The following is a 25,274-nucleotide window of genomic DNA, read 5'->3' as shown; positions in this document are numbered from 1 at the left end:
ATTCTGTTCATTGTGTTTAGGATGCCATTCGTAAACGTACACCACGCATAATTTTAATTTTAATTTTTTCCCTTTGTTTGAATAGATTATACATTATGTTTGAAATACTTTTATGAAATTTCTGATACATGATAATTTACATCATAAACAACTCCAAAACAGAAATGGCAACTTCTCTATGAAAACACTAATGTACAGATTCTGAAACAATAAGTTCTTCGTAAGTTTATAATGCTCTCCGCCATTATAATCGTCACCCGGAGACTCCATAGTTCTAGAAAACCAGAGAAAATGTACGTTAATGGAAGTAGATTAGAAGAATGTAATCTAAAGGCAAAATAGAAACATACCAAAACACTTCGCAAAAGCTGTTTAGCAGTATCATTATCCTCGAAGTAGTTTCGTACGGGCTGCAGTAAGGAAAACAAAGTTAAAGCTAGCAGCAAGTAATAAAACTGATAGTGGCAATGCATCATTGAACTTACAAAACTACAAATGACGTTTGTAATCTTAAATCATCATAAGTTATAGCCATGAAATAGAGATTAACCTAAAAAAAATTACAAGCACATGGCATGTGTGTTACCTGCAATATTTTGTTAATGGCTATGGATAAAGCCACTTTAAGGTCATCTGGTTGCAGAATACCACATTCATAATGAACAACCAGATCTTCAAATCTTTCGAAGGCCCTGTGTTGGTAGCAAAACAAAAACAGAAGAGTTATGTATGTTCCATGAAGAATGTTTACATGTAAGTACGTAATAAAAGGCAGTTGAACCTACCTAACACCGCCATCCTGTTCGTTTAGCTCGACAACGAATCCATTAAACCAGGGGAAAATGATGTACCTTATGTACTCCAAACACGGATTCCCTTCAACAACCATTTCAGGGCAGTAAGCTTCCCCTATCTTCCGAATTACTTCAGCCTGAGAAAGATTCAGTAATGTCAAAGATCAAATTCATAAGAGGGAAGCTTAGTTAACGCATTTAGTAGCAGTGTACCTCACTATCGTTTATGAATATGGCAGAACTGGGAATCTTCTTTGACATTTTATCCTTCCCTTCCTTCAATCCGGGTAATATATCTGCAAATCATCCATTGAAAAAGGAAGTGTAAGATAGAACAGTTAGCATTGCTATTATGTAATCTATAGCATATGAGGATGTAACATACGGTGTGACAAAACAATAGGCTTGTTCTTCTGGTGGATTTTATCACAGTACTCTCTTGCAAGAATGTTCACTTCCCGCTTATCCATTCCAAACTGGCAGATGTCAGCCTATTCGAGTAAAAGCATTTCTCATCAGTCACCAGTAGTCCATTACACATAACTACCCTTTTCTTATCAATACTGAGAATTTTCAGAAGTAATTAGTAGAGCAAGGACCTGTAGGAAAAATATATCTGCACACTGCATGCCTAAGGTAGAAATCTGGGACGCATTTAAATTCATTACTTCATCAGTTCGATCCATAAATTTCCAGCAGCTGGATAGGAAAATACAAGCATTTGAGTACAATTAACTTCACCAGATAGGAATCTTGGGCACAATTTGAACATCATAGATACCTCTTTAGCCTTGCAAGACTATTTTTGTCAATTATATCTGCGACAAGATCCAAATACTCATTTACTCTCGAGCCAACCTCCTTTGAAGACCACAATATCTCGACTTTTCCATCTTCCAGACTCATCCCCAATGCTTTCCACACCTCAATCATATATAGTCCAACAGTCTCTATCTTCTCCATGTCTCCCCCCAACTTCTTGTTCATGCGTGCTAACTGATCTGCAATCAAGATTCTGACTCTGCACCCGGCTTTGGTCAGCTTGTTTACATTCATCACCTCCATAATCCCCTGCACATTAGTAGGCATTTAATTTTAAACTAATGATAAAACCAAAATTTGGAATGTCACTAGAAAATCTAAAACAAGAATAACGTATCTGAATTCTACCTCAGCAATGTGCATTAGGCCGGAGGGTTGAAATCGCTTAAAGCAAATAGGATCATGTTTATCAGCTATCAAAGTCTTGAGGTCATTTTCGTCATGACAGTCCTCTCCCACACTCCTCACCGTCCGGTACTTGTTATGTATATTCATTCTTCACCAAAATGATCTCACACACTTAGCACAAAACTGTAACCAATTCATAGCCGAATTAAGTAAATAATCTAAGGGGAAGAAATCTTACAGGATAGTATTCTTGAGTTTGCGATTAGTAAAGTGTTGCCGTGCAATATTCCACAAGTATTTTTGGCCATTTGAGCTTTCCTTGAGTACATTGTTTCCTGCTTTTAATATCAAATCTTCTTCCACATTAGGCCGCTTCGACACTAACAGTTCTTCTTCTTTTCTAGTCACGTTACTCTTGCATGGCTTAGATAATAGCTCTGTATTTGGAGTTTCCTGAAAATGTTCCAAATTATGTTGAGGTAGAAGTAAACAGGAGGGGGTTGTGGACGTAGTTGAGGAGTTTGATGAGGTGGAGGGTTGGATCACATTGTGCAAATCCGACTCGGGAGTGTTTGCAAGCGATCTATTGTCAACAGTTTGATCTGGCTCTGGTGCTTTGAGTGATCTGAACCGGAAACAATGGAGAGGTAAGCAGCTGCTGACAGTGAACTTGGTTGCTTTTGAATTTGATGATATTGATGAGGCTTGTTGTATTTTCGGCACGATAATTTTCGGGGGCTTAAGCTTCGTCCAAGCTGTTTTAAGTCGAGAACCAAGTAGATGTAGATGTAACCTGCTGAGAATAGTAGTTGAGTTTGATGTTGATGAGGTCATGACATTGACATTGCTGATGTCTAGTATTGCTAGGTTCGCCATTGCAAAGTACTTGGAAGTTTGAAGCAATGATATTAGGCAAAGGCAAAGCAAACAAGGTTCAGTGATCTAAGCTACGATTCGATTCTTGGCGCCTAAGAAATTCAAGTAGATACTATATAGGATCTGTCGGCCTGTTTTCTACAGAATAACTAGTAATATTGGATTTTATCCTAATTTGTACCACTTAATGTTAAATTTTTACAACTTAATATTGAATCAATGATATTACATGTTTCCGGATCATGATTGGTAACGATATATAATTACCATAAATTTTTTCCTGATATGGTACTGTTTAATTACCAGAATTAGCATAATCTTACTTTGCCAAAAAGATTGCTTAATCTTAGCTCCTTCTTAAAGTTGTGTGGAAGTTTTACTTTGGAAAGCATTGATCTCGTGCAACTGACGTTGGATTTAATGAGTTGAGTCATTTCAGTACCGATTTTCATTTGCAGAACAAAAAAAATCATTGATTCTATTCATCAGATCAGTAAAACTATTACTCTAAATCATATTAAAAGAAATACATGTGCAATCCTGCACTAGTTTTGTTCCATGCGTATATAATGAATTGCACGTGATTTTGGACTCTAGGCGGTCAAACAAATCCCTCATCCTTTTTTGTAATTTTTCAACATAGATTTCTTTTTTAATATCGAATGATATCGTGTCGTGTAATCTTATAGTATCAAAAACTGAGTAAATATTTTGCCGAATTATTACATCGTGACATATGTCTTATATTTTATCCTGGTATCATATCGTGTTAGCATTTACATTAACATTAACATTTATCACTTTGAATTATCAGTGAAAAATATTAGTAATTGAGATCTGAAAAACCAAATATTATATGTCAATCCTAAATGGAAGCTGGTTACCACTCACTATACATTGACATTAGAGATCTGTCTAGAATCATATTACCTCAGGTCCTAGATCTCCGGCAACATAGTCGGGAGTGAGTCGTCAGACGGTACACGACCACCGGCAACGCCAGCTGGTAGGACCGTAGGAGTAGTTGGCTACACCAAGATACACTGGCATAACGTGAGCTCCTCAACTACACGGTCCACCTTTTCGCCGCGTGTAAAACATTATTATCTCTTGGTTCCACTGAAGCTGTCACCACTCGCCAGATAGCCCAATAGCTTCAAACCTTCAACCCCATGCATTCAATTTAATTTTAATTTCACAGTGTTTCTTGTTCCCTTTCTTCAATTGCTTCACCCATTTCAAACCTCTCTGCATTATTATCTGATCAGACTATGCATGCTTCCAGAGTTGCATGTACTAGTTGCATGCATTATTTGGTCTTTGAATTAATGAATTATAATTAAGCATCTTATATATTCATGTTCATTCAAAGACATTTTCTGGCATGTGTCATACTTCTAGCTAGATTGTAGTGTGTGGTAGTCCTGAAGAGTTCAGTTTCTTCTTCAAGTTTCAGCATCTGGGTTTGGTGTCACTGTTTGATTCATCATTCATGGATTCAGAGCCCTGTTGATGAATTCGAAGAATAGTACTCGGGGGTGAGTGTGAGTGAGTCAAAGAGTTTAGAGTATTGGATCCCCTTGTTACAAAAGTTTGAGCTTTTGAGCGGCCCGAGAGAGAAAGGTTTACTAAAACAAAGAGAGAAATAGAGAGGGGGATTATTGTTATTTCAATTTCTATTGGTTCAATAATGCCTGCAGGCTTAGTAGCAATATAGAAATCATGGAGAGGAGAAAAGAAACTTTATTTCTCGTCTGCAACTTCTGAGGTCCGTTCACGTGAAGCAAATGTCCGTGAACGAGAGTGAGTTAGAAATCGAGTCCTCCGAGAAATTAAACCCACCCTTTGTTTTGGTGTCTCCATTTGAAAGCTTTTAGAGCTCTCACACCCTTAAATGCTGCTCAGTGCTCACTCCCTCCTTCATCTACTTGAACATCCATTATGAGCTGCTTATTGTCATATCATTTTTGGCTTAAAAATCTGTTCAATCATGAAGAACAGTGATGGGTGGAGGAGGAGTCTTGTTCTGAAAATGACTCCAAAGTGGGAGATGGTAGATCTTGAAGATTTGGGTTTAGAGAGTGATTTGGGGGGTCAAGTAGTTCAAAAGGAAAGTGTCTCATAAAAGGAGAACGATTTGACCTTTTTTGTTTCCCAGTTTAAAGATTCCATTTATATTCTCAAATTTGAGTTGTGCTTTCCTCTGATCCCGCTCTTCATGAAACAAAATCACCAACCCTACCTCATTCATTGAATCTTCTCAAGTTCTTGCTTCGAAAAATTACCCACATTCTCAAATGGAGCAACAACACTATTCAAGATACTCATTCTTCTACTTGTTCTTCTTCTTTGTGGTTTTGCTTCTTCCCTTGGTTGGAGCCGGCGACGCCGAAGCTCTATTAAGCCTGAAATCGACACTGGATCCGACGAACTCGCTGCCGTGGCGGCAAGGAAGCAATGTGTGTGATTGGGAAGGTGTGAGGGAGTGTATGAAAGGAAGAGTCACAAAGCTGGTGCTGGAGTACTTAAATTTGACCGGCACTCTCGACCGGAAAATCATCAACCAGCTGGATCAGCTCCGGGTTCTCAGCTTCAAAAGCAACTCAATTTCCGGCCAAATACCCGACCTTTCCGGCCTCATCAATCTCAAGTCCCTCTTCTTGAACGACAACAACTTCTACGGCGTTTTCCCCGCTTCCATTTCCTCTCTCCACCGCTTGAAAGTCGTCGTTCTGGCCGGTAACCGCATCTCCGGCGACATTCCGACTGCGCTCGTCAATCTCCGCCGCCTCTACGTTCTGTACTTACAAGACAATCAGCTCAGCGGCGCCATTCCGCCGCTCAATCAGACCTCCCTCCGGTTCTTCAATGTCTCCAACAACCACCTCTCCGGCGAAATCCCGATGACGGCGGCGCTCATTCAGTTCAACGCCTCCTCTTTTTTCGGGAACATCAATGTCTGCGGTCTGCAGATTCACAACAAATGCCAGAACGGCATTGCCTTTCCGCCTTTGCTGGGTCCGAGTTCTCAAACTCATCCGAATTCGAAATCAAAACCAAGTAATTCCAAGCTCATAAAGATTATTGCTGCGAGTGTTGGAGGTTTCGTGCTGCTTGTTATACTTTTGTTGCTAGTATTACTGCTCTGCCGGAAACACAGCGGTCGGAAAGATGCCGAGACCAGAAACAAAGGGGCTGTTCACGGCGTTGAGACGACGGAGACAGGAGGAGGGGCGGGTCCTTCAGGCGGCGGTGGCAGGGGAGGTAATAACGGTGGAAAGCAAGGGGCGTTTTCGTGGGAGGGTGATGGACTGGGGAGCCTGGTGTTCTGCGGTCCAGGGGATCAGCAGATGAGTTACAGCCTAGAGGATTTACTCAAGGCTTCAGCTGAGACGCTGGGGAGGGGTAGTATGGGGAGTACGTATAAAGCTGTGATGGAGTCTGGTTTTATTGTTACTGTAAAAAGGCTTAAGGATGCAAGGTACCCTAGGCTTGATGAGTTTAGGAGACACATGGACTTGCTTGGGAAGCTCAGGCACCCTCATTTGGTGCCTCTCAGGGCCTATTTCCAGGCTAAGGAGGAACGCTTGATTGTGTACGATTACTTCCCCAATGGCAGCCTCTTCTCGCTAATTCATGGTACGTTGTTCATTCTTCATCGCTAATTCCAACGTTTATAGTTCCGCTACATCAATTACTTATTTACCTATTTACCTGCCGATTGAATGAACCTTGAGATTGTTTTAAGTAAGAAACTTCCTAAACAAACCACTTTTGTTAGTAGTCATTTAATTGTTGGATGGATATGTTGGTCTGGAGGTGAAACTATGGTCATCTGACTCATCTCATTAGTGCTGTGGGGGCACTAAATGGGGATGGTAGCAGTGAACATTTGCTTCACCTGCATTACTTGGTCCACAATGTTTGGCCTTGGGGGAAAATGTTACCAGACTGATCATCGGGTTTGGTGCTTAGATTTTTCTGCTGAAGAGAATTTAGAACCATTCCAATTGTATGAAATAGGAAATAAGAGGAGGCTGGAAAGGGTGGGTTTCTTTGAATTCAAATCATTCAAAGTTGGGAGGGGGGGGGGGGTCTCCTTGGATTGGAGGTTGACCCACATGAAGTTTTTAGTCTGATTTTAGGCCTGGTCCTTTTAGATCTCATCACTCATGGGAGATCGGGAGTGACTGTTTTCCAGGTAGACAATATATTTTAATTTCCTTGAATGATTTGCAACACATTTACACCAGTTGATCCGTGCCTTGTTCTGGAACCCTGTAGAATCTGTGGTTCTCTGTCTTTAAGAAAAATGAATAATTAAGACCATGATTATCTAAGGCCTTGTTTAATTATGATTCCGAACACATATATAAGCAAGGTATTCTGCATATCTGATTTCATGGGGCTAGTGTCATTTTCGTATCATCTAAAACCATTCTGTATCTTTCTGCAATTGTACATTCTCCAGATGTAGGTAAATAAGGACAAGGTATATCATATACGTTCCCTGCACTTTTGGGTTTATAGGGTGATTAATAATTGAGCTATGCATTAAACTAATAAATCTCAATCTTTGAAAAGGAGTTTGGTTTCTAATTAACAAATAGCAAGTACACTCACAGTACACTCACTTATTAATCTGAGCTCAGCATGTTAGTGCTGTCCCACTGGCTCAGATCTTGCATCTGTGTCTGCATGTTCTACTCCAAATTGGACCATAACAGTAGGTTTTGGCCTTCTCTTATCTAATTCATAGTTTTGTACTTAGCTTGTAGTTGATAGTGATTTTCTGATGATTCTTGATATTCAAAGTTATGTCTTACTCAGTTGGAGAGGCACTGTTGTGATATGATTGTTGTTTAAATGTTTCTTTGTTCCTCATGGTCTGTTCATATATTCAAAATTTGATTTACTTTTTTCTTCAAAACAATCCCCTTTCTAATCAAGGTATAAATCATGAAGCTTATGAAGTCATCTCACTAACTAAGCCTATAAGACAAGGCTTTGGGCCCAATTCATGGCAACCACTTTACAGTATTCTATTCAAGGAGATAAGACTTAAGAACAATCATTGGTATCATCTAAATGAAACAGGAAGAAAGTCAGGATTGAACTTCAAAGTCGAATTAGCTGAATAATTAGCAATTTTCTGCCTTTATAATAGGAACCACTGCCTAAGAAGTCATTGATTCACACACCCCTGTTCAACTTAATTATAGTAAGAATCAACAAAAATACACATTAACGAAAAAGGAGGTTATACTATTCTTTCTTTATTTTTTTTACTAGTTACATGTGATGATCTTTCTTTTTCTTGTCTGAGGCCCTTGCATACATGTCTCTGTCTAGATCATCTCTTTTCTCTCATTTCTGGGTTGGGAATTCCCCAAAGGTTTTGTAATATGGTGCCTCTTTACAGTTCCCCAATACTTGTATAAAGTTTCTCATCTCAAATGTGTTGTTCACTCGTGGGGACCAAATTTCACATAAAGTTCTGTTATGTCATTTCAAACTCTTTTTTTTCTTTATTCCTAATTTAGTGTGCATCTGTTGTTGGAGACTAAACTATATATTCAAGTAGAGATTGAATAAACTCTCCTGTTCTGTCATTTTACCACTACCTGTAATCCTGATGGTAAAGAGTCTTCAAATTTGATATGTAAATGGCCGAGGCCAAAAGTATGTGTAGGAGATTTTTGGTGTTATATTACCTAAACGATCTCTCATTTAGAGTCTATGTCGAAATCCAGCAAGATTGAGCCAATCCCAGATAGTAGCTGAGAATATGAAAAACAACCTGTCAAGTGTGTTGTAAAATCATGCTAGTGTGAAAATTAAGGTAATGGGGGCTTCGACTAGCTAGATAACAATCTGCTGAACTTTTTGACGTTGAAATTTTATGCCATTTGCTGAATAATTATTACTGCCTTGTCAATTTTATGTTTTGTATCAAGCAGTGCCTCCATTCCATGCATTTTTAACATCCCAACCTGTAATTTGACAGGTTCAAGAACTTCAGGAGGCGGGAAGCCTCTGCACTGGACCTCATGTCTTAAAATAGCCGAGGACTTGGCAAGTGGTGTTCTTTATATCCACCAGAATCCTGGCTTGACTCATGGAAACTTGAAATCCTCAAATGTCTTGTTGGGTTCCGATTTTGAATCATGCTTGACGGATTATGGTCTCACTTTATTCCGAGATCCTGATTCTCATGAGGAACCTAGTGCAACCACTCTCTTCTACCGAGCCCCTGAATGCCGCGACATCAGAAAACCATCCACACAACAAGCAGATGTATACAGCTTCGGTGTCCTCCTCTTGGAGCTCCTAACCGGAAAGACTCCCTTCCAAGACCTCGTTCAGGAACATGGCTCAGACATTCCAAGATGGGTGCGTTCAGTTCGTGAGGAGGAGACAGAGTCAGGAGATGAACCTGTCAGCTCTGGCAATGAGGCATCAGAGGAGAAACTTCAGGCGCTTCTTAATATTGCAATGGCTTGTGTTTCGATTACACCAGAGAACAGACCTACAATGAGAGAGGTTTTGAGGATGATAAGGGATTCAAGGGCAGAGGCTATAGTGTCTTCAAACAACAGCAGTGATCATTCACCGGGGAGATGGTCGGATACTGTTCAGAGCTTGCCTAGGGAAGAACACCTGAGCATTTAATTCAGCAGCTGGGTATGTATAACGGCGTGCATTTGAGTGGTTACTAGTGATCAAATGGATTAACTTGGCGGCTTGTTAAAGTAATGCTGATTCTTTTGGATGGAATTGGAGCATGATTGATTCTTGTACTACTACTACGTACTACTAGGCATTTGCAGAGCTGGGAGGGCGCTCTGGTGTAAAGGTTTTGTGATTTTCATTATTGTAATAGCTAGTTTGCATTTTGCACAAGTAATTCAAATCAATGAGGTTTGCATCACCTTATAGGTATAAGTTTTCGAACCATATTCATAACCATGCATTGTGTAAGCCAACAATTCACTTCTTTTTCCATTTTCTCACTGTACAATGGTATATCATCATAAGCTCCCAGAGTGAAAGATTTGCTTTGAACTACAAACATACAGGGAAGTAGAGAAGGCAGTACAGTAATGAATCTTCCATGCATGATTTTGTAAATGAAGATCGAGCTAGCTTATATTTGTTGTTATTATTATCGCCTCTTTATATGTAATGAATAGTGTGTCAGTTCATACCAACCGATTGATATCTTGTCGAGATCCGATTTGCATTCTGTTTTTAATAGAAAATAATACTTGCACTTGATCTTGAATCTAATTGTCATTATTGTGATAGCTCTCTGGACTCGCCTCAACCTTGCTCTGTTATTGTTGAGCATTCACTTCTAATGAAGTTGTCATATAATGTAGGATATAAATTTACCACATTAACATGTCGGAGCTAAGAGAAAGAAAAGGAAAAGAAGAAGCCCGCCATATTATCAAGTCGTGTGTGCAAGCAGAGATGTTTGCATGTTTGCCATGTGTGCTCTGAAAGCAAACCCAGTCAGTCCACTCTCAGACTTTATCATTCAAACACACACGCAACTACGCAATCCAATCCTATCTTTAATTAAAGGGGTTCCTTTACCTTTCATCAAAATCTTAGCTACTAATCAAAATTCAATGATTTTAAGCCCCTAATTAAGTGGTAGAGATTTACAGACATACACAATCCACAGCGTATGTGGTGCTCTGATCTTGCTTGGCAAGCTTACCAATTTGAAATAAAATAATAACCATATATTAATATTTATATGATACATGTATGTACGTGATGTAGGTTTAATTTGTTTTTGCTTGATGGTAGTGGAAAAGCAAGATTAGGAATTAAACAATGTCCATTTCTAGTCCATGACTCGTAGCAAGTGTATAAATATAGTGTGAAGATTAGCTCTCACTATTTCATATATAATATAAGCTGGCCGGTAATATTAGTGAGTCCGTGAGTGAGAGAAAGAAAAAGAGAAACACAAAGACAGAGAGACAGAGAGACATGAGATCATCATCCTAGTTCAAACCTCGTCCTCCTCCTTATTTTGTTGTTTGGTCTCACAGAAGCTCTGATCGAAACCCATTACGGATTTGAAGTGAAAGATTGAGAAAAGCTGGTTAATTTGAGTTTTCCGATCGAAGAAGACGAAGGTGGTCGAGATTCGTTTCAGGGTTTATTACTTCTTGGTCTGACTTGAATTGAGGGAGATGACAGAGGAGACATTAACGCAGGTTGGTCTACTCGTTCATTTTCCGTTTTCATTGTTTTCTGAGTTCTTCAATTTCTTATGGACAATTTTGATGATAAACTGAATTTTCACATAGAGAATTGAATAGTTTGAATCACATTTGCAAGTGTTTGTTAGATATTTCAGAAAAGAATCCATCTTTGGTTTTGAATATCTGATTGATAGATTCAAGTTGTCTGAGTCTGACTTTTGTGATCGTTAAACTGATCAATTTGTGAAGTTTTTAGCTTTGAAGTCATGGAATTTTTGCTGTTTTGCATAGAAAGCTAATACAAAATTATATGATTAGAAAAGCTAATAGTACTTAATTATTTACAATTTATCAGTCAAATTCAATTTCACCCACTATTACATTTTATTTCAGATATATATATATATATGTCTTGTTAACTTCTGCATCCTTCAATTTGAATCAATTTTGAAATTTTAGTAATTTACAACAGAAGCAAGCAAGCTGTATTATTAGCATGGCAGTGACCTCAAGATTGAAGACTTTCTCTCCAAAGTCCAGACATATTTCATGTTTCTTTGTGCATTTGTGCATTATTTTAGACTGACTCTGTTTGCTGTCTGTATGCTAATTAAAAATATCCTCAAGCCCCAGTTAAATCTTGAAAGACCAAATTATCCTTCTCCATAAATCTCTGTTCAAATTAGCTGGACGACCTACCTTCCTGCTGCAATAGAAAGGATTCTGTAGAACAGTGTGTCTGGTTGAGGCCAAATCAGTCCAAACAAAACTGAACAGCAGAATACATGAATCCATATGCATATATGTCTCTATCAATTATTTAACCTGTGAACTCAACCCACGCTAACAAACAAGCTTCGCTAGTACTCATCCCATGGACTCAATAATTGAGAGAATTAGATCACCAGTTTAGCGTTAACCTTTTGAATTTGATCTTAGCTTGTAGTATATACATTCGCTATTCTGCATAAGTATATGTGTATATGTTTGTCTTTGTTGTGTAACTACATCAAATATAGTAACTATCTTGGCTTTACAATTGCATCTGATTATGAGTTTTATATTAGCAACTAAGGAGCATGTGATTCCATGATTGCCATTATATGTAGTATTAGCTGATGAGGATATTATGCATGACAAGTTTTTCTGCATTTTTGGGTGCCTCGGGTTTGTCACATCACATGCGAGTTGTCCAGAAATTAGGTGCATTACACTCTTTAGTACAAGTGTAAGAAATAATCTAGTTTACTGGTGATTAGCACATGCTCCATGGAGTTAGCTAGCTAGCTTCATTATTCATGTTATTTCATTTTGGTTTTGTTGTCTCTAATCGGTAACCACAAAGTTATAGGTTCTTTGTCAACTTGCTCAATTTGGTTTGACTTAGCAAGGACAAATTTATTTGGTACTGTTTAGTGGTTTTATGGGTGACATCTTCAACAAAGAATAATATACTCCAATAATGTGTCAGTGGTCACACAACTGACAAGTGACAATGGCTGTGTAGGTGTGTCTGTCATTTTTTTTTTCCCAGGTACTTCTGTGAGTCTGTCCTTCATAAGGTCTTTTATGGCATAAAACTCTTAACAACTGTCATTCAACAACCAAAAGTAAATAATGCAATTTCAATCTAGCTACCTAAAATGAGAATTAGAGTTTTCTTTTCTCATCAGAAACTAAAGATTTGCTGGTAGTGTTATACTGACTGTTCCAAGCATATGTGAAAGACTTGGGGTGAGAAAGAGGAATAAGAAAAGTTAAAGCCCGCATCAACACTTGATTTGTAAATGTTATGTGTAAGGCTCACTGTAAGTAACAATGGAAAAGTAGTTTAGAAGCTCTTATATGAAGACCTGAAAAAAAAGAAATTAAACCTTCATACTTCTGTATGGAAAACCAGAATAAACCTCAGTAAGTTAGACTAAAAAAACATTCTTCTGTTAAATTCTAAACGCTTTTACACACATATTAATTGTGCATCTTGATCAATGGATAAATCAAATAAAGGGTTGTTGCATGTATGCTAACTGAGAACATATGTTTCATGTGCCTGTGTATGTATCCGTCAATATTCTGATGTTTTTTTTTGCCTCACATCTAATTTCAACTCGTGCAGAGTAATGACACTAGTGCTTCAGATCATAGAACTCCGAGTGTTGTGTTGGATATTGAAAGCCTAGCACAATCCTCAGATTTCTGCTCAGGGAGCCCCAAAATGACTGTAAGTAGCATTCTCTTCATTGTCTATCTCGGAAGTCCTTCTCACAGTGTATCTTGCCAGTGAACTGTTGTTTACTTCCCTCAGGTTTCTCATTAGTTTACCTTAGTTTGTTTCTTTTCCTCTTAGAGGGCACTCTCACGGAAATGGTCGTATCGAGCAGAGAGATCAATTAGTACTGATCAGGAGGAAGACACTGATCATGAATCAACAAAGAAACTTCTAGTGAAAGGTATACACTAGACTATTTGTCATCTTTGTTTTATAATAAGTTGGTAAAATGTTCAGCTGGAATCATTATCCTCTTGGCTTAAATTGCAATTGAACTTTTTTTGTTTGTTGTTTATCTGTTACCCTTGACAGTGAACTCTCAGTTGGAGCCCTTGAAGCAGCCATTGATCACCGCAAAATCGTTGCCGTCAACCTCAACTACTCTAATGGGCACTAATCTGCTGGACACAGGGGATGGACGGAGCAAGAGGTTTAATCGCTTCATGACCATTAACCCTCGAAAGATCCTTCTCATTTTTGCAACCATGTAAGTCCTCCACATACTCTGAATCTCATTTCAAGTATGCATACCAGGGGAGGATGGCTTTTCATATACCTTCAGAGCAAAGTTACTGATAATCAGATATACTATTCAAAACCTATATTATTCAATCATTGATAGATGCTTGTGTGTGTTGATGGCTTCAGGTCCAGTATGGGGACATTAATCTTGATATACTTCACACTCGCCATTAACCGAACAGTTTGAATGATTCATTGATCGAGGGAGCATACATATAGATATGAATCGAAGCGTATTCTCCAGATAATTTTGTACTGTACTCTTTCTTGGTAGTTGTGCTGGGGATAACAACCATTAACTCCCATCTATGATTGATGACCCCGTCCTGCAGTACTCATGTGTCTGAACATTGATCTCTCTCTGTCAGTTAACATCAGATATCATCATATCGATCAGTGTTGTTAATGTCACTGCCACCCAGATCACAATATATATGAGGATCGGTCCAGCGCTTCTGGCTCACCAAGTTTTTCATTTTGGTGCCTGCAGATACAATTGGTTCAGTACATATCTCCTGTAACTAGATATTGTGCATGCATTGCTCCAGTGCTACCTAGCTCGCTAGTTGATTTTGTTGTGTGAACGCTTGTTTATTAATTTCTCAATCTTTATGAATCCTTGTTATCGAAGCAAGGGGTTTTCTTCATCGAAAAGTATAGTTTCTCAGTACTGCATACATTCAAAACCATTCCAAGTCTCCAGTGGAAAACACCTTTTCATAGAAAGTGTTGCTAGCCGAGTCATAATCGAGTTTACGATGTATGACCTTTCATGGAAAGTAATCAACTGATTGGCATAATTGATCGATGAGCTAGCTGACTCATCATTAAGTTCATTCTGCACGACCATTGAGATAAATTTAATGATTTTTATTAATATAAAAGTTGACGACTACGATCGATGTTTATACAAGAGAAAGTAAACATTACGATTGTGGGCTAATTAATGAGTTTGATTCTCTGTAATCCTATAAATTTCCAAACTCTGTCTTTTTCTAATTATTGTTATACATACTCAGTTACTCATTATCTCCCTCTTGGGTAAAACCTGGACCATTCAAGCTGATATTCTACTGTGGATTTTGAACAGCATGTTGGTTTCATATATTAGCACGCTATTGGTTATTATGGTTTGAATATGGAAAATTAGTAGCATGTATCTCTTCTTATTCTACGGATGATATAATTTTTGTTGTTGTTGTAATTTTCGAGTTGGTCTTCTTAAAGAATTACCCTATAAAGCACCTAAATGCATCACAATCGCACTCTAGAAAGATGGTTTTCACTTTAAATTGTAGTATCTTCTTATAATATTGATTGAACTAGCTAAATTTCATTAGGGGTGACTTACATTATCCACAGAAAACAATTACAATCTCCATTTTAAAATTTCTGTTGGACACTGGAGACTGGTGGGTCGTTCGTCATTACATGTAAGAACTTTTCTTTATGAGCATTACATGAAGAACAAAAATAAAAAATAAAAAGTTGATGAAAATAAAGTTGAGCAGAAAGGAAAGGTGGAGAGTCCACAATAATTGGCATCAAATGCTTATTGGGATTCGCACTGTTGCTGAATTCCCAAGATCTGCAACCAGAAAATTAAATTATACTTTATAAAATATAAAAAATAAAAAATCCCCTAAGCCCTTTTGGGTTGCACCTCCTCCTTTCCCTAGCTTCCCCCATTGGCTGAGGTCCAAAGCCCCCTCTGAGCTATCTCTTTGTCTTTCTTTAGAGAAAGAAGAAACAAACAACCAAACAAGCAAACCACTCCCCCAGAGCCATATATACCCCCAACAGAGCCTCAAGCTTTTCCAAAAAAATTATAAAAAAAATGGAGAAAAGAAAAAGAAATGGTGATTAACAAAGAGAGCAAGAAAGAAAGCAGCATAGTATAGGAAGCATCACTACTAGTACTACTGCCATTTGCTGCCAGAAAAAATAATAAGAGAGAAAATAAATAAATAAGAGAAAGAGCCAATTAGGGCTCCCGTCGGAAAGTTGAACCCAAAAAGGTAACGCCTTTCTTTCTCTCTCTCTCTCTCTCTTTTCTCACTAGCTCAGCTCTCACGAATACACCCACTTGGTCCATTTGGAGAGCTTCATCGAGTTATTGGGTTGTGGAATTTTGCTGGGTTTTGGTGAGTGGAGGAAGAAAGGCGTTGTCTTTAAGCTTCTGGGGATTTTGGGGGGTTTTGAATTTGGGGTTTGATGAAGTTTGGGGGATTTTGAAGTTGTTTCTGTGGTGAATTTGAAGTTTATGTTGCTAATTTATGGTTATGGTAGCTGGGTCGGTGCTTGATTGAGGTATTAGAATCTAGGGTTTTTGATGAGTTCTGCAACTCTAGAGCTGTGATTGATTAGTTGTTTGATTGTGGGAGTGTAGCGTTGGGTTTACGCGATGTGGAATTTGAGTTGCTTGAGAAAGGTGTGAGCTTGCTTGGTTTGAGTCGATTGTGTTAAAGAGGATTTGGGGAAAGCAATAAAATGGCGATGCAGTCCAACACAGGGTTTCTGCATGATGAGACTTTTGGGTATGGCTTGAACCGACACGCCATATCTTTCCAGTCTGGAGCTATAAACAGCAGCTCGGAGATGTTTCCGATGGGGAGTTACTACAGTGCTGACCATGGGATGGGGATGGGAGTGGGGATGGGGATGGGGATGATGTTTTCTCCGAATTCGGGGCCAGCCATGAGCATGGTCAACCACCGTCCTGTAATTAGTCAACCTGTGAACTCATCAGGAGCTTCTCTCCTTCTTGATTCCGCGCCGGGGCTCAAGCATGACACAGGCTTGGCAGTCGAGTGGTCTATGGAGGAGCAGTACAAATTGGAGGAGGGCCTTGTCAAGTATGTTGTTCAGAACCTTAATCTCTCAGTTTATTGTGTTGTTTATGCAAAAGTGTTACTAGCATGTATAGTTTTTTGCTTTAATGTTCATGCTGTTTTTGTTTCTCTCCTATTGCTATACATGTTTTACTTATGATCAGTTACAATGCAATTAAGTTTGGTCAATCATGGAGACTCATTTAAGTGATATAACTGCTCTGTGTAACAAAATGAAAATTTGGTGGTCATCCTCAATGTTACCGGATAGGTGGAACAAAACGGAAACGGGTACAGAAACGCTTGTTTCTAGTGTACGGTCTGTTTCCGTTGTACAGTTGCATAAAACATATCATAAATAATCTTTCTTTTGACTTGAGAGGTTAATAATTGAGTGCTTAAGTAACATGGTACTTACCTTGGTTTCATTTAATTGTTCCTTGTAACCAAGTTTTTATCACAGAAGTAACCCTTTGAATGCTGAACTGGATTGAATTTCTTATGATTTAACTTCAATAGTATAACTGATTAACTGTTATCTTAATATGGTGAATTTCATTTACTTGTGTCTTTAGAGTTTAATATTCTTGTGTCACTTCTTTCTAAATGTAGATTTGCTGATGAACCAAGTACTATGAGGTACATAAAGTTGCGGCAACATTGCGTGATAAACAGTTCTGTTTGTTATGTGACCGTTACGATTGTGATCTGAAATGGATTTCTTCTACTTTATTTTCTATTGCGTAGTTATCTTACTATAGTGAGTTGTGTTCACGTGTTTTTAAAGTTTTGTTTCTTCTGTCACATTTTTTGTTGTAGATATGCTGATGAACCAAGTATTATGAGGTACATAAAGATTGCTGCAACCTTGCGTGATAAAACTGTGCGTGATGTTGCCTTGAGGTGTAGGTGGATGACGGTAAGCTCTACACCCTTCACTTTGGAGGTTTAAATAACAGCTTATTCTATAATCTTTTGGTTGAGTAAAATGTAGTTTGATGTTTTGCAGAGAAAGCGGAGGAAAGCTGAAGACCATACTACGGGAAAGAAGGGCAACATTCGGAAGGTATTTTGGTGAATTTGGCTAAACTGTCTGATATTAGTAATCAGTTTAACTTTTTTCACCTATTTAATGCATTTTAAGGCTCTTATTGGAATTATAACCGTGTTGAATGCGTCTCCGGTAATGCACATTGTTGTCCTTGTATCCTAACTGTGATGTTCATTGAATGTTAAAATTGATATTCCCGTCTGTATATATGAATTTTGGGGTAGTATTGGTTCAAATTGTTCTTTAAGTGAATTACCAAGCTGTAACACCACAAATTGGTGTCATATTTTAATTTATTGGATAAGTGGTTCAAATCTTTTGGGTGGAATGTTTGATTGAAGAACCAGTATTCTATTTTCTCAGGATAAACTGGTAGAATCATCCTCCAAGATAAGCATACCCTCAGCTCCACAATACAATATGGCTGCGTATTCTCGTATGATGCATCGAATGGACCAGAATGAGCGCTTGCAGTGTGAAGGTTAGACAGACATCTTATTTTTTCTTTATTTGGGTTTTGTTATTCATTTCCAATACTCTACTGCCTTTGAGAACCAGCATATGCATATGATTTCCCACCCTTACTCTGACTAAATTGAATCTTCTCACTTACAATCTAGCTTTAAATTTCTTTTGAGAGTTTCATTGAGGTATTGTTTTTTGGGCCATTCTCAGGAATAAGTGGGACGGCCAAGCAGTTATTGGACCAAAATGCTCAGGCTTTTAATCAAATCACAGCCAACCTTTCTACGTACAAGGTCAGTGCCTCATTGTTCACGTTGAATATTTTGAATGTAACTTGCATATCATTGCCCCTGTAACAAACAATGGTGGCCACCTTTCAAAATTTGAAATGGGATGTTTTATGTAAACCTTTGTTTTATCACTTCCAATCAGTGTATTATGACAGCAATATTTAATTCTTCTGCTGTTGTGAAATAGAATCTTTGGCTCCTGATAGCATATATATTGAATTATTATACGAAATAAGTGACTTCATTTATGTAATTGTGTCAAGCCTACCCCTTTCGTTCTAGACTTTATATAATCCAATTGGTGAGTCTTGGCCCAATGATAGGTGTTTTTTTGTTATGTCTTTTTGGACGATTCATTTAATGGATGAAAGTTGGTCATTCAACCTATCAGGTCCAAGTAACAGTTTTGGTGATTCTAATATGTTGATTCTTGAAAGGGTTATTTGTATGAATGTCGGTCTAAAGTTTCTTCGCTCTAATTTCCCATGTGTTTGAGTGACAACGGGTACATGAATTCTTTCTGCATATTGGCTCACAATACATGTTTATTAACACAAGTAACATGGTGTTATGTCTCGTCAAAAACAGTTACAGGACAACATTGACCTATTTTCCTGTACAAGGAACAACTTAAATGACATCTTGAATGAGTAAGTGCATATATCTTCAGTGTTTATTATGAATGATGCCGACCTGTCAAATTTTTGATGATGTTGTTTTACTTTTTACAGCATGAGAGGTATGCCTGGCCTAATGAGCCAAATGCCCCCGCTGGACGTATGCATAAATGAGGATCTTGCTAATCGTGTTACCTTGCGTAGTTCAACTTAGGTAAGCCTTATGAGAAATACATAAACTGAACTCATATTTATCGTATTGTGCATTGACAACAAGCTTGTGAGAGGAGTAAGAGTGTTTTTCATACTTAGGTTGATGATTGTCCCCTCTTTCTTTGCTCGGGCATACTATGAGTTCTAAAGCATGAACTGTTTTAGATTATGCTGCTTTGCAATCCTTTCTGATTTCTGTTTCAAATTGCCAATGCAAGCAGACAAATCAACATCCTGACTTCCTGGACTGCCTCATTGTCTGAGCGCACTGTGTATGAGTTTGCTTTTTTGGCGGGGAAGCAGAGTTGCAGATATCTGATGAGGCTTATGCAGAAACCTACTCAATTCTTGGCCTCACTGTCATTTGATCTTAGTGCTTCCATCCCTGGATCCTTGTCTTGTGTCTAAAAATATATTATGTACCCTTATTCTCATTGTGCAGGAAATAAATTAGTATAAAAGTATAGTTGCAGCTGCAGGAACTTTTATTGTAAATTTCAATTCATAATTGCTAATTGTACCCCTTCACTTCTGTTGGCTAGCATGGTTTGATTTGTTGGTTTGACTCCTTTACCTTGATGAAGTACTTCGTAGTTGGATAACTGTGTAAATCCGTAAATTGAGACGTGAAGATAATCAGGTCTTGTTGAATACGAAATGTGACATTTCATTGGGATTGCTTTGATGTTGTGAATATGAGTAGGCTGAATAGCTATCTTTTGATTAATCCTCCTTCGTCTCTTTAAATGAACTTGATAGTCGAATTACTTGATGTGTATAGATGAGTCAAGGAAAGATGTGACATCCTTGTGTATTCTATTACTTTGGATCTAGAAATTAGGAAGAAAACAAGCATTATGAATGCAAGATTCGAAGTTTTGTGATTATGTAAAACTGTACAAACTTAGATTTTGTTTACAAGATGAGATTGCTGCATTGCACCCTGGCAATATACAGACCAGTCTCACACTAAAACACCAAACTGAGCCATGGATTAAGGCATGAGAACCAGCAGCTCTTGTAGAATGACACCAGCCTCGTTGTATCGGTCTCGTGTCAGTGGAATGCTATGAATTTTCACTGCGTGATCCAACTGTGTAATGAACAGAAAGGGTTAGTCAATTACCTCAAACCACCATCTTACTGGTCACCAATGGAACATGCTTTGAACACATGGTAGAGCAAGAGCATACACGTTTGTCTCCTCCAACTTATTAATGCAAAGGAAGAAATGTGGCTTTCATAGAAAGCATCCTTGTGATTCAGAAACAATACTAGATCGAAAAAAGTCACTGTCTTTGTGAACTTTACCCAATTGGGTTGCCATTTTCTTCTGGCTGTACCCAAATGATGCTTTTTCAAACCAAAGAAAAGCAATGAACTACAAACAAGTACCTTAATTGTTTTAGAGGTTTACCTCTTCAATGGAGGAAAACAATTTGTTGCCAACTTCTGTCAGGGCCTTCTTCTGATCCTTTGGGACATTAGAGATCAACTGACTAAGATCACAATACAAGAACATCGATTTGAGGCGTATATCCCTTCCCATCAAGTCCCATGAGTAAGCATCGTCCATCAGATCACTCCCAAGCGACAGTAATTCACAGGCACACTTCTTAATCCGACAACCAACTCCCTTTGATTGCATATCCACCATTTTAGCATGACCTACATATTCAGACATTGACAAAGATGATGAATACAAATTTGAGCACGTTAAAAAGGTGCTAGTCCCATAAGCAGTAGTTCCATCATTGCGCAAGAAAAGCGAACCCCTTGATTGCAACCTTTGTGCACAAGAAAGCAAAATGGTAGTGGCAAAAAAGACACTGAAAAGATGCTTCTTTTACTGTAATGCCAAATGAAGTTAACATCATACGGGGTATTACTGTTCGTGATAAGTTCAATAACAGTTACAAACAATTGCATAGTAACAAGTGGAAGAACATTCCCAGAATGGAAATTAAGTTTTAGAGCAAGACTTGAGCTGAAACAAGCTATGTTACTAGAATGAAAATTGATTCCTATCTAAACATTTAAAGCTGGACCCAGAAAGTTCATAGCTTTTCCACAACTCCATAATGCAATGGAAAATTTCAAGAGGGATTCTTACCCTCTTTTGTTTCTCTCTTTAAGCTCAATAAACTGTTGGGAACATTGATTTCAATCCCTCATCCCAATAAGAAGCATATATCAATCACATAATCAAATATGTATCATGTTCATCATAGATGCACACAAAACCCAGAGAAAGAATAAAATTTTAAAGCAGTAAAGAAAGAATTGAAGAACAGGGATAGTGAAGAGGGAGAGAGAGATGATGAGTCAGAATCACCTGGATGTTGGTCTTCTTGAAAACAGGGGTATGTCATATGCCTGCAGTATGCACTGTTCAACAGAGAGGCATGAACAAATTAATTAAACTATATTTGAAGCAACAAAATATGTTTGTTCGGTCTTCCAAATACTTATAAGTAAGAAGAAAAAATAAAGAAAAGGACGGGGATTGAGTAGTGGGATATGAGAAATATCTATGAAAATTTGGGGATGAGGTGGATTAAGGTACAATAAAAATGAATGGTAAATAGCTAAACATGAAAAGCGGTGACCCGTAAAGCTCTCTTACTCCATTATTCTGCCTATTTTCTCTCTTTGAATTTTCTGAGATTGTTGTGGAAAGTGATGCTTACTTTTGTTGAATGATACAAGTTCAAAAATGGCCTGTATTTTTGCATTCAGGCAGGCTTCTCTCAGGTGGAGATTGAAGGGGACGCGCATAGTGTCGTTTTAGCATTGGATTCTGCTCATGGAGATTTTAGTGTAGATGGAGGTCTGATGGAAGAAGCAAAAGGAGTTGGGGATACGTGCCTATGCCCCTAGAGAGTACAACAAGGCAGCCTCTAGTGTTGCATAGACCGCGTTGTCACTATCATTTTCTACTTATTTGTGGCTGCAGGTGTCGGATTGGCTTAGTATTTGAGTCTTGTACTTAAGTAATGGTCAAATGTAGCGTGGTACTTGGGGTGTGTTTAAGGTTCACATGTACGTATGTTATCTCTAAGTTAGGAAGACCTAGAGCTTGACATTCAGTTCTTTTTTTGTTTGCAATCTATCTATTATTGACACATATACTAATTTTGAAATAAAATAAATACATAAACTTATGTGTTTACTAACACGTAATATTAAAAAGAATGATCTAAAATAAAATTAAACGTGTCATTAAATGTTATCATCATTCACAATTTTAAATTTTCATTCCAACAGACGAATTGATAAACCACATGAGGTGCTTGGAGTGATAAAGTTGGTCGAGCTGTCTAATATAAGACCCATATGTTTAAAGTTTGAGTCTCAACTTCTATCAATTTGTGTTCAGCAGGTTTGAGAGGCTTTTAAGTTCGTGCACATACGACGAGAGATTAGTCTAACTTTACTGAATTAATCTCATAAATCTCATTTTGAATAAGTGTTTACTAACTTATTATGATAAAAACAAAAAGAAAAACATGCAAATTGCTGTACATAATTCGAAGTTATTTTCCTACTAACACTCTTGAATCTTGACGACTCCCACTAAGAGATCACGTGACATGCACGAGGAGGGTGAGAATTCCACTGTCAAAACAAAGAAAAGCGAGAGCGAGAGAGAGAGAAGAGAAATCCCCAAATTCCGAATTGCGGCAGCGGCGGCGGCGGCGGCGACTCGTCGGCGAAGCGGAAAATGCCCCAGTATTCCAGTTGGTATGTTTCCACTCTTTCCAAATATTTTGATCTTTGTTTCAATTATAGCTCTCTCTTTGTTTTGATTGCCTGCTTTTCAAGGAATTTAGGTCTACAAATTTTCAGACTGAGAAACAAGAAAGGAGTGGCAAAGTTTACAACTTTGGAAACTAGGGTATCTAAATTTATTGAATTATGAACCAAAATCACATAGATGTGCATTGTTAAGCAATCATCAGAATGAGAAAGTTGGATCAAGCTCACAACTGTTTGTATTTCGGGTACAGGGTTGAAGAAAAATAATTGAAAGTCTAGGATCATAAAAGACTATGTCTTTTTCATGTTGAGCTTGTTTGAATGAATGGGAATAACTGATTTCACATTGTAAGTTGTAATTGGGGGATTGAGTTTTGAAATTTCAGTCTTTCATACACATTGTATAGTTTTGTAATATGTAAGATGGATTGAGTGAAGTTTTAATTGGATTTGGTCTTACCTTTTTAACCGTGTGATTATACTTATACGGCTAGGTGAAAGAAAGGAATGTTTGGAGTTACTACTAGTGATGGGAGTAGGAGACGTTTACCGCAATGGATGCTGGGCGGGTCATCTGCCGGCCAGGAGAGGAAGTCCGGCAATGTTGAAGAAAAGGGCGACCGGCTTGATGAAGGACTTGCTTCTCAAGAAGCAGAGACTGTGACTGCAAAACCTGGTAAAGGGATCCAGCATCGTAAAAAGGAAACACTGGGAGAAGGCTTGCATGTTCTTCAAAAGTGTGAGGCAAAGAAAAGAAAGAGAAAATTGACTGAACAAGATGAAGACTTGGAAGGTAACGACCCGGAGGCTGTTCTTGAGAAGAAATGTAGTGGGCGTGGGAGGAGAAAAGTTAACGAGTCTGTTGCTCCGGATAGGGAAAAGGCAAAGGCTCCTGGAAAAGGGTTCCATGAGAAGGAACCATTTGGGGAGAGCTCACACATTCTTGCAAAATGTGAGACAAAAAGGAATAGAAGTAAAACAAATGAACAAGATACAGAGTTTGATGGCAATGTCCTTGCAAGTCTTCCAGAGAAGATTGGACGCGAGAGAAGAAAACGTCTAGAACCAGCTGTCCTGAAGAGACACGAAGCAAAGGATTCTAGCTGTGGAAGTGGTGAGGAACTAGAAGTCCAAACTTCGAGTGATGATGATGTTGAACTGACAGCAGAAGATTTAGTGATGATTGCTGAAGAGGTTAGTTGTTCTTTCCTTGGCATGAAAGGAAAACTGAGTTTGATACTTTATGTTCTTAGATATTGATATGATACATTGTTACTGGTAATAGATATTTATGTTCTTATTCTACTTTGCCATACTTGAAACCAGCTGAAGAATATTACTTGACTACTAATGACTGTTGTTGGTAGTAAAAAATTTAATTAGTTAGTATCTTGTACATGGAATCTGATGTGTGCTACCATCATTGTGCAGTACATAAAAGCTGATCGGAAATTAGAGCCAGAAAAAGCATCAAATCGAGAATGTGAATCAGGCAGCAGACTTGCACTAAGTGTCGCTTCCAGTAATAAGTTAGACGATTCTATGGACTCCCAGAACTGTAATGAAAGATCACTGATCCAAGATGCTACCAGTTCTATGCCTAACGGGAGTTTGGCTAGTGAAAAAAATGTCTTTAACTCCAGTGGAACAGGGGATCCAGCTCAGGACATGCTGGATCTGTTCTTAGGGCCCTGGCTGAAGAAACCTGTCGAGAAGGAAGCAAAGACTGACATTCTGACAGACAATCTGGCATTCTCCTACGAACTTGAATCAAAAACTCGTAGTAATGTCGTTAAAGAAGAAACTGCCCCCATAACGAAGAAGAAAACCAGTCTGAAAGACAAGGTGGCAATGTTACTTGACTGAATCAGATGTTTTTGATCTGTTACAGAACATCTACAGTACAGTGAACTGTATAGCTTTTGTTCCTTACAAGACATTGAAGATAGATCACATGCATCTATTGGTCATCTGGGCAGATTTATCATCGCGCCGCAGATGTAGGGACTAGAAATTTCTACTGTCAAACTTGGTTTGCCAGTACAAACCGTAGGATTTGGTGATAGGGTGTACATTGACAGTAGTATCAACTGCCCACAAGTTGGTCAAGTATTCTTTTTTGTAAATCTTTCTGATTGGGATTTCAGTTTGATCTGTAATATAGTCATTCGATTTCTCTGATATCATAATTT

The 25,274-nt window shown here is 38.2% G+C and overlaps 6 protein-coding genes across 8 annotated transcripts; 4 read left to right on the top strand and 2 right to left on the bottom strand.

The window, feature by feature from the left end:
- Positions 1–253: 253 nt before the first annotated feature.
- On the bottom strand, positions 254–4,703 carry LOC101295226 (tyrosine--tRNA ligase-like). The gene is made up of 10 exons (XM_004298577.1): positions 4,683–4,703; positions 1,965–2,093; positions 1,576–1,865; positions 1,394–1,493; positions 1,180–1,285; positions 1,008–1,090; positions 786–931; positions 587–692; positions 351–410; positions 254–274 (listed from the first exon to the last, which is right to left on the bottom strand). The coding sequence occupies exons 1-10, from the start codon at positions 4,701–4,703 to the stop codon at positions 254–256; spliced, it is 1,062 nt and encodes a 353-aa protein (XP_004298625.1).
- A 434-nt stretch (positions 4,704–5,137) lies between these two features.
- On the top strand, positions 5,138–9,909 carry LOC101294940 (inactive leucine-rich repeat receptor-like serine/threonine-protein kinase At1g60630-like). Its single transcript, XM_004298576.1, has 2 exons — positions 5,138–6,479; positions 8,848–9,909. The coding sequence occupies exons 1-2, from the start codon at positions 5,138–5,140 to the stop codon at positions 9,510–9,512; spliced, it is 2,007 nt and encodes a 668-aa protein (XP_004298624.1). The 3' UTR covers positions 9,513–9,909.
- Positions 9,910–10,695: 786 nt separating this feature from the next.
- Positions 10,696–14,506, top strand: LOC101301578. The gene is made up of 5 exons (XM_004297725.1): positions 10,696–11,077; positions 13,182–13,286; positions 13,413–13,515; positions 13,647–13,821; positions 13,983–14,506. Exons 1-5 carry the CDS (start codon positions 11,054–11,056, stop codon positions 14,041–14,043), a joined length of 468 nt encoding a protein of 155 aa, XP_004297773.1. The 5' UTR covers positions 10,696–11,053; the 3' UTR covers positions 14,044–14,506.
- A 1,376-nt stretch (positions 14,507–15,882) lies between these two features.
- Positions 15,883–20,050, top strand: LOC101301287. The gene is made up of 9 exons (XM_004297724.1): positions 15,883–16,711; positions 17,300–17,326; positions 17,507–17,606; positions 17,697–17,753; positions 18,102–18,219; positions 18,414–18,496; positions 19,082–19,143; positions 19,225–19,324; positions 19,545–20,050. Exons 1-8 carry the CDS (start codon positions 16,347–16,349, stop codon positions 19,322–19,324), a joined length of 912 nt encoding a protein of 303 aa, XP_004297772.1. The 5' UTR covers positions 15,883–16,346; the 3' UTR covers positions 19,545–20,050.
- A 41-nt stretch (positions 20,051–20,091) lies between these two features.
- On the bottom strand, positions 20,092–22,122 carry LOC101300617 (oxygen-evolving enhancer protein 3-1, chloroplastic-like). Of its 3 annotated transcripts, XM_004297722.1 has the most exons (4): positions 22,014–22,122; positions 21,659–21,711; positions 20,741–20,991; positions 20,092–20,416 (listed from the first exon to the last, which is right to left on the bottom strand). In XM_004297722.1, exons 2-4 carry the CDS (start codon positions 21,693–21,695, stop codon positions 20,318–20,320), a joined length of 387 nt encoding a protein of 128 aa, XP_004297770.1. In that variant the 5' UTR covers positions 21,696–21,711; positions 22,014–22,122; the 3' UTR covers positions 20,092–20,317. The 3 variants fall into 3 exon arrangements, with proteins under 3 accessions (XP_004297770.1, XP_004297769.1, XP_004297771.1); XM_004297721.1 differs by lacking the exon at positions 22,014–22,122 and having other exon boundaries at positions 21,659–21,769; XM_004297723.1 differs by lacking the exons at positions 21,659–21,711; positions 22,014–22,122 and adding an exon at positions 21,437–21,557.
- Positions 22,123–22,940: 818 nt separating this feature from the next.
- Positions 22,941–25,263, top strand: LOC101300338. Its single transcript, XM_004297720.1, has 3 exons — positions 22,941–23,067; positions 23,577–24,276; positions 24,514–25,263. Exons 2-3 carry the CDS (start codon positions 23,590–23,592, stop codon positions 24,946–24,948), a joined length of 1,122 nt encoding a protein of 373 aa, XP_004297768.1. The 5' UTR covers positions 22,941–23,067; positions 23,577–23,589; the 3' UTR covers positions 24,949–25,263.
- Positions 25,264–25,274: the final 11 nt, after the last annotated feature.

Source organism: Fragaria vesca, linkage group LG4 (genome assembly GCF_000184155.1).
Source record: "Fragaria vesca subsp. vesca linkage group LG4, FraVesHawaii_1.0, whole genome shotgun sequence".
Taxonomy (NCBI): domain Eukaryota; kingdom Viridiplantae; phylum Streptophyta; class Magnoliopsida; order Rosales; family Rosaceae; genus Fragaria; species Fragaria vesca.
The sequence above is the reverse complement of the archived record's forward strand: the minus strand, read 5'-3'. Positions and strand labels throughout refer to the sequence as shown.

Coding starts and splice junctions, on each gene's coding strand:
- LOC101301578 (XM_004297725.1), top strand. CDS start 11,054: ATGACAGAGGAGACATTAACGCAG. Junction 11,078..13,181: donor CAGAGGAGACATTAACGCAG/GTTGGTCTACTC, acceptor CAACTCGTGCAG/AGTAATGACACTAGTGCTTC. Junction 13,516..13,646: donor AAAGAAACTTCTAGTGAAAG/GTATACACTAGA, acceptor TACCCTTGACAG/TGAACTCTCAGTTGGAGCCC.
- LOC101295226 (XM_004298577.1), bottom strand. CDS start 4,703: ATGGAGACACCAAAACAAAGG. Junction 1,494..1,575: donor AGTCTTGCAAGGCTAAAGAG/GTATCTATGATG, acceptor TTTCCTATCCAG/CTGCTGGAAATTTATGGATC. Junction 693..785: donor GAACAGGATGGCGGTGTTAG/GTAGGTTCAACT, acceptor CTACCAACACAG/GGCCTTCGAAAGATTTGAAG.
- LOC101300617 (XM_004297722.1), bottom strand. CDS start 21,695: ATGACATACCCCTGTTTTCAAGAAGACCAACATCCAG. Junction 20,992..21,658: donor TCAAGAAGACCAACATCCAG/GTGATTCTGACT, acceptor CTGAATATGTAG/GTCATGCTAAAATGGTGGAT. Junction 20,417..20,740: donor TGTTTTCCTCCATTGAAGAG/GTAAACCTCTAA, acceptor TTCATTACACAG/TTGGATCACGCAGTGAAAAT.
- LOC101301287 (XM_004297724.1), top strand. CDS start 16,347: ATGGCGATGCAGTCCAACACAGGGTTTCTGCATGATGAGACTTTTGGG. Junction 16,712..17,299: donor TTGGAGGAGGGCCTTGTCAA/GTATGTTGTTCA, acceptor TTCTAAATGTAG/ATTTGCTGATGAACCAAGTA. Junction 18,497..19,081: donor CCAACCTTTCTACGTACAAG/GTCAGTGCCTCA, acceptor CGTCAAAAACAG/TTACAGGACAACATTGACCT.
- LOC101294940 (XM_004298576.1), top strand. CDS start 5,138: ATGGAGCAACAACACTATTCAAGATACTCATTCTTCTACTTGTTCTTC. Junction 6,480..8,847: donor CCTCTTCTCGCTAATTCATG/GTACGTTGTTCA, acceptor GTAATTTGACAG/GTTCAAGAACTTCAGGAGGC.
- LOC101300338 (XM_004297720.1), top strand. CDS start 23,590: ATGTTTGGAGTTACTACTAGTGATGGGAGTAGGAGACGTTTACCGCAA. Junction 24,277..24,513: donor TAGTGATGATTGCTGAAGAG/GTTAGTTGTTCT, acceptor ATCATTGTGCAG/TACATAAAAGCTGATCGGAA.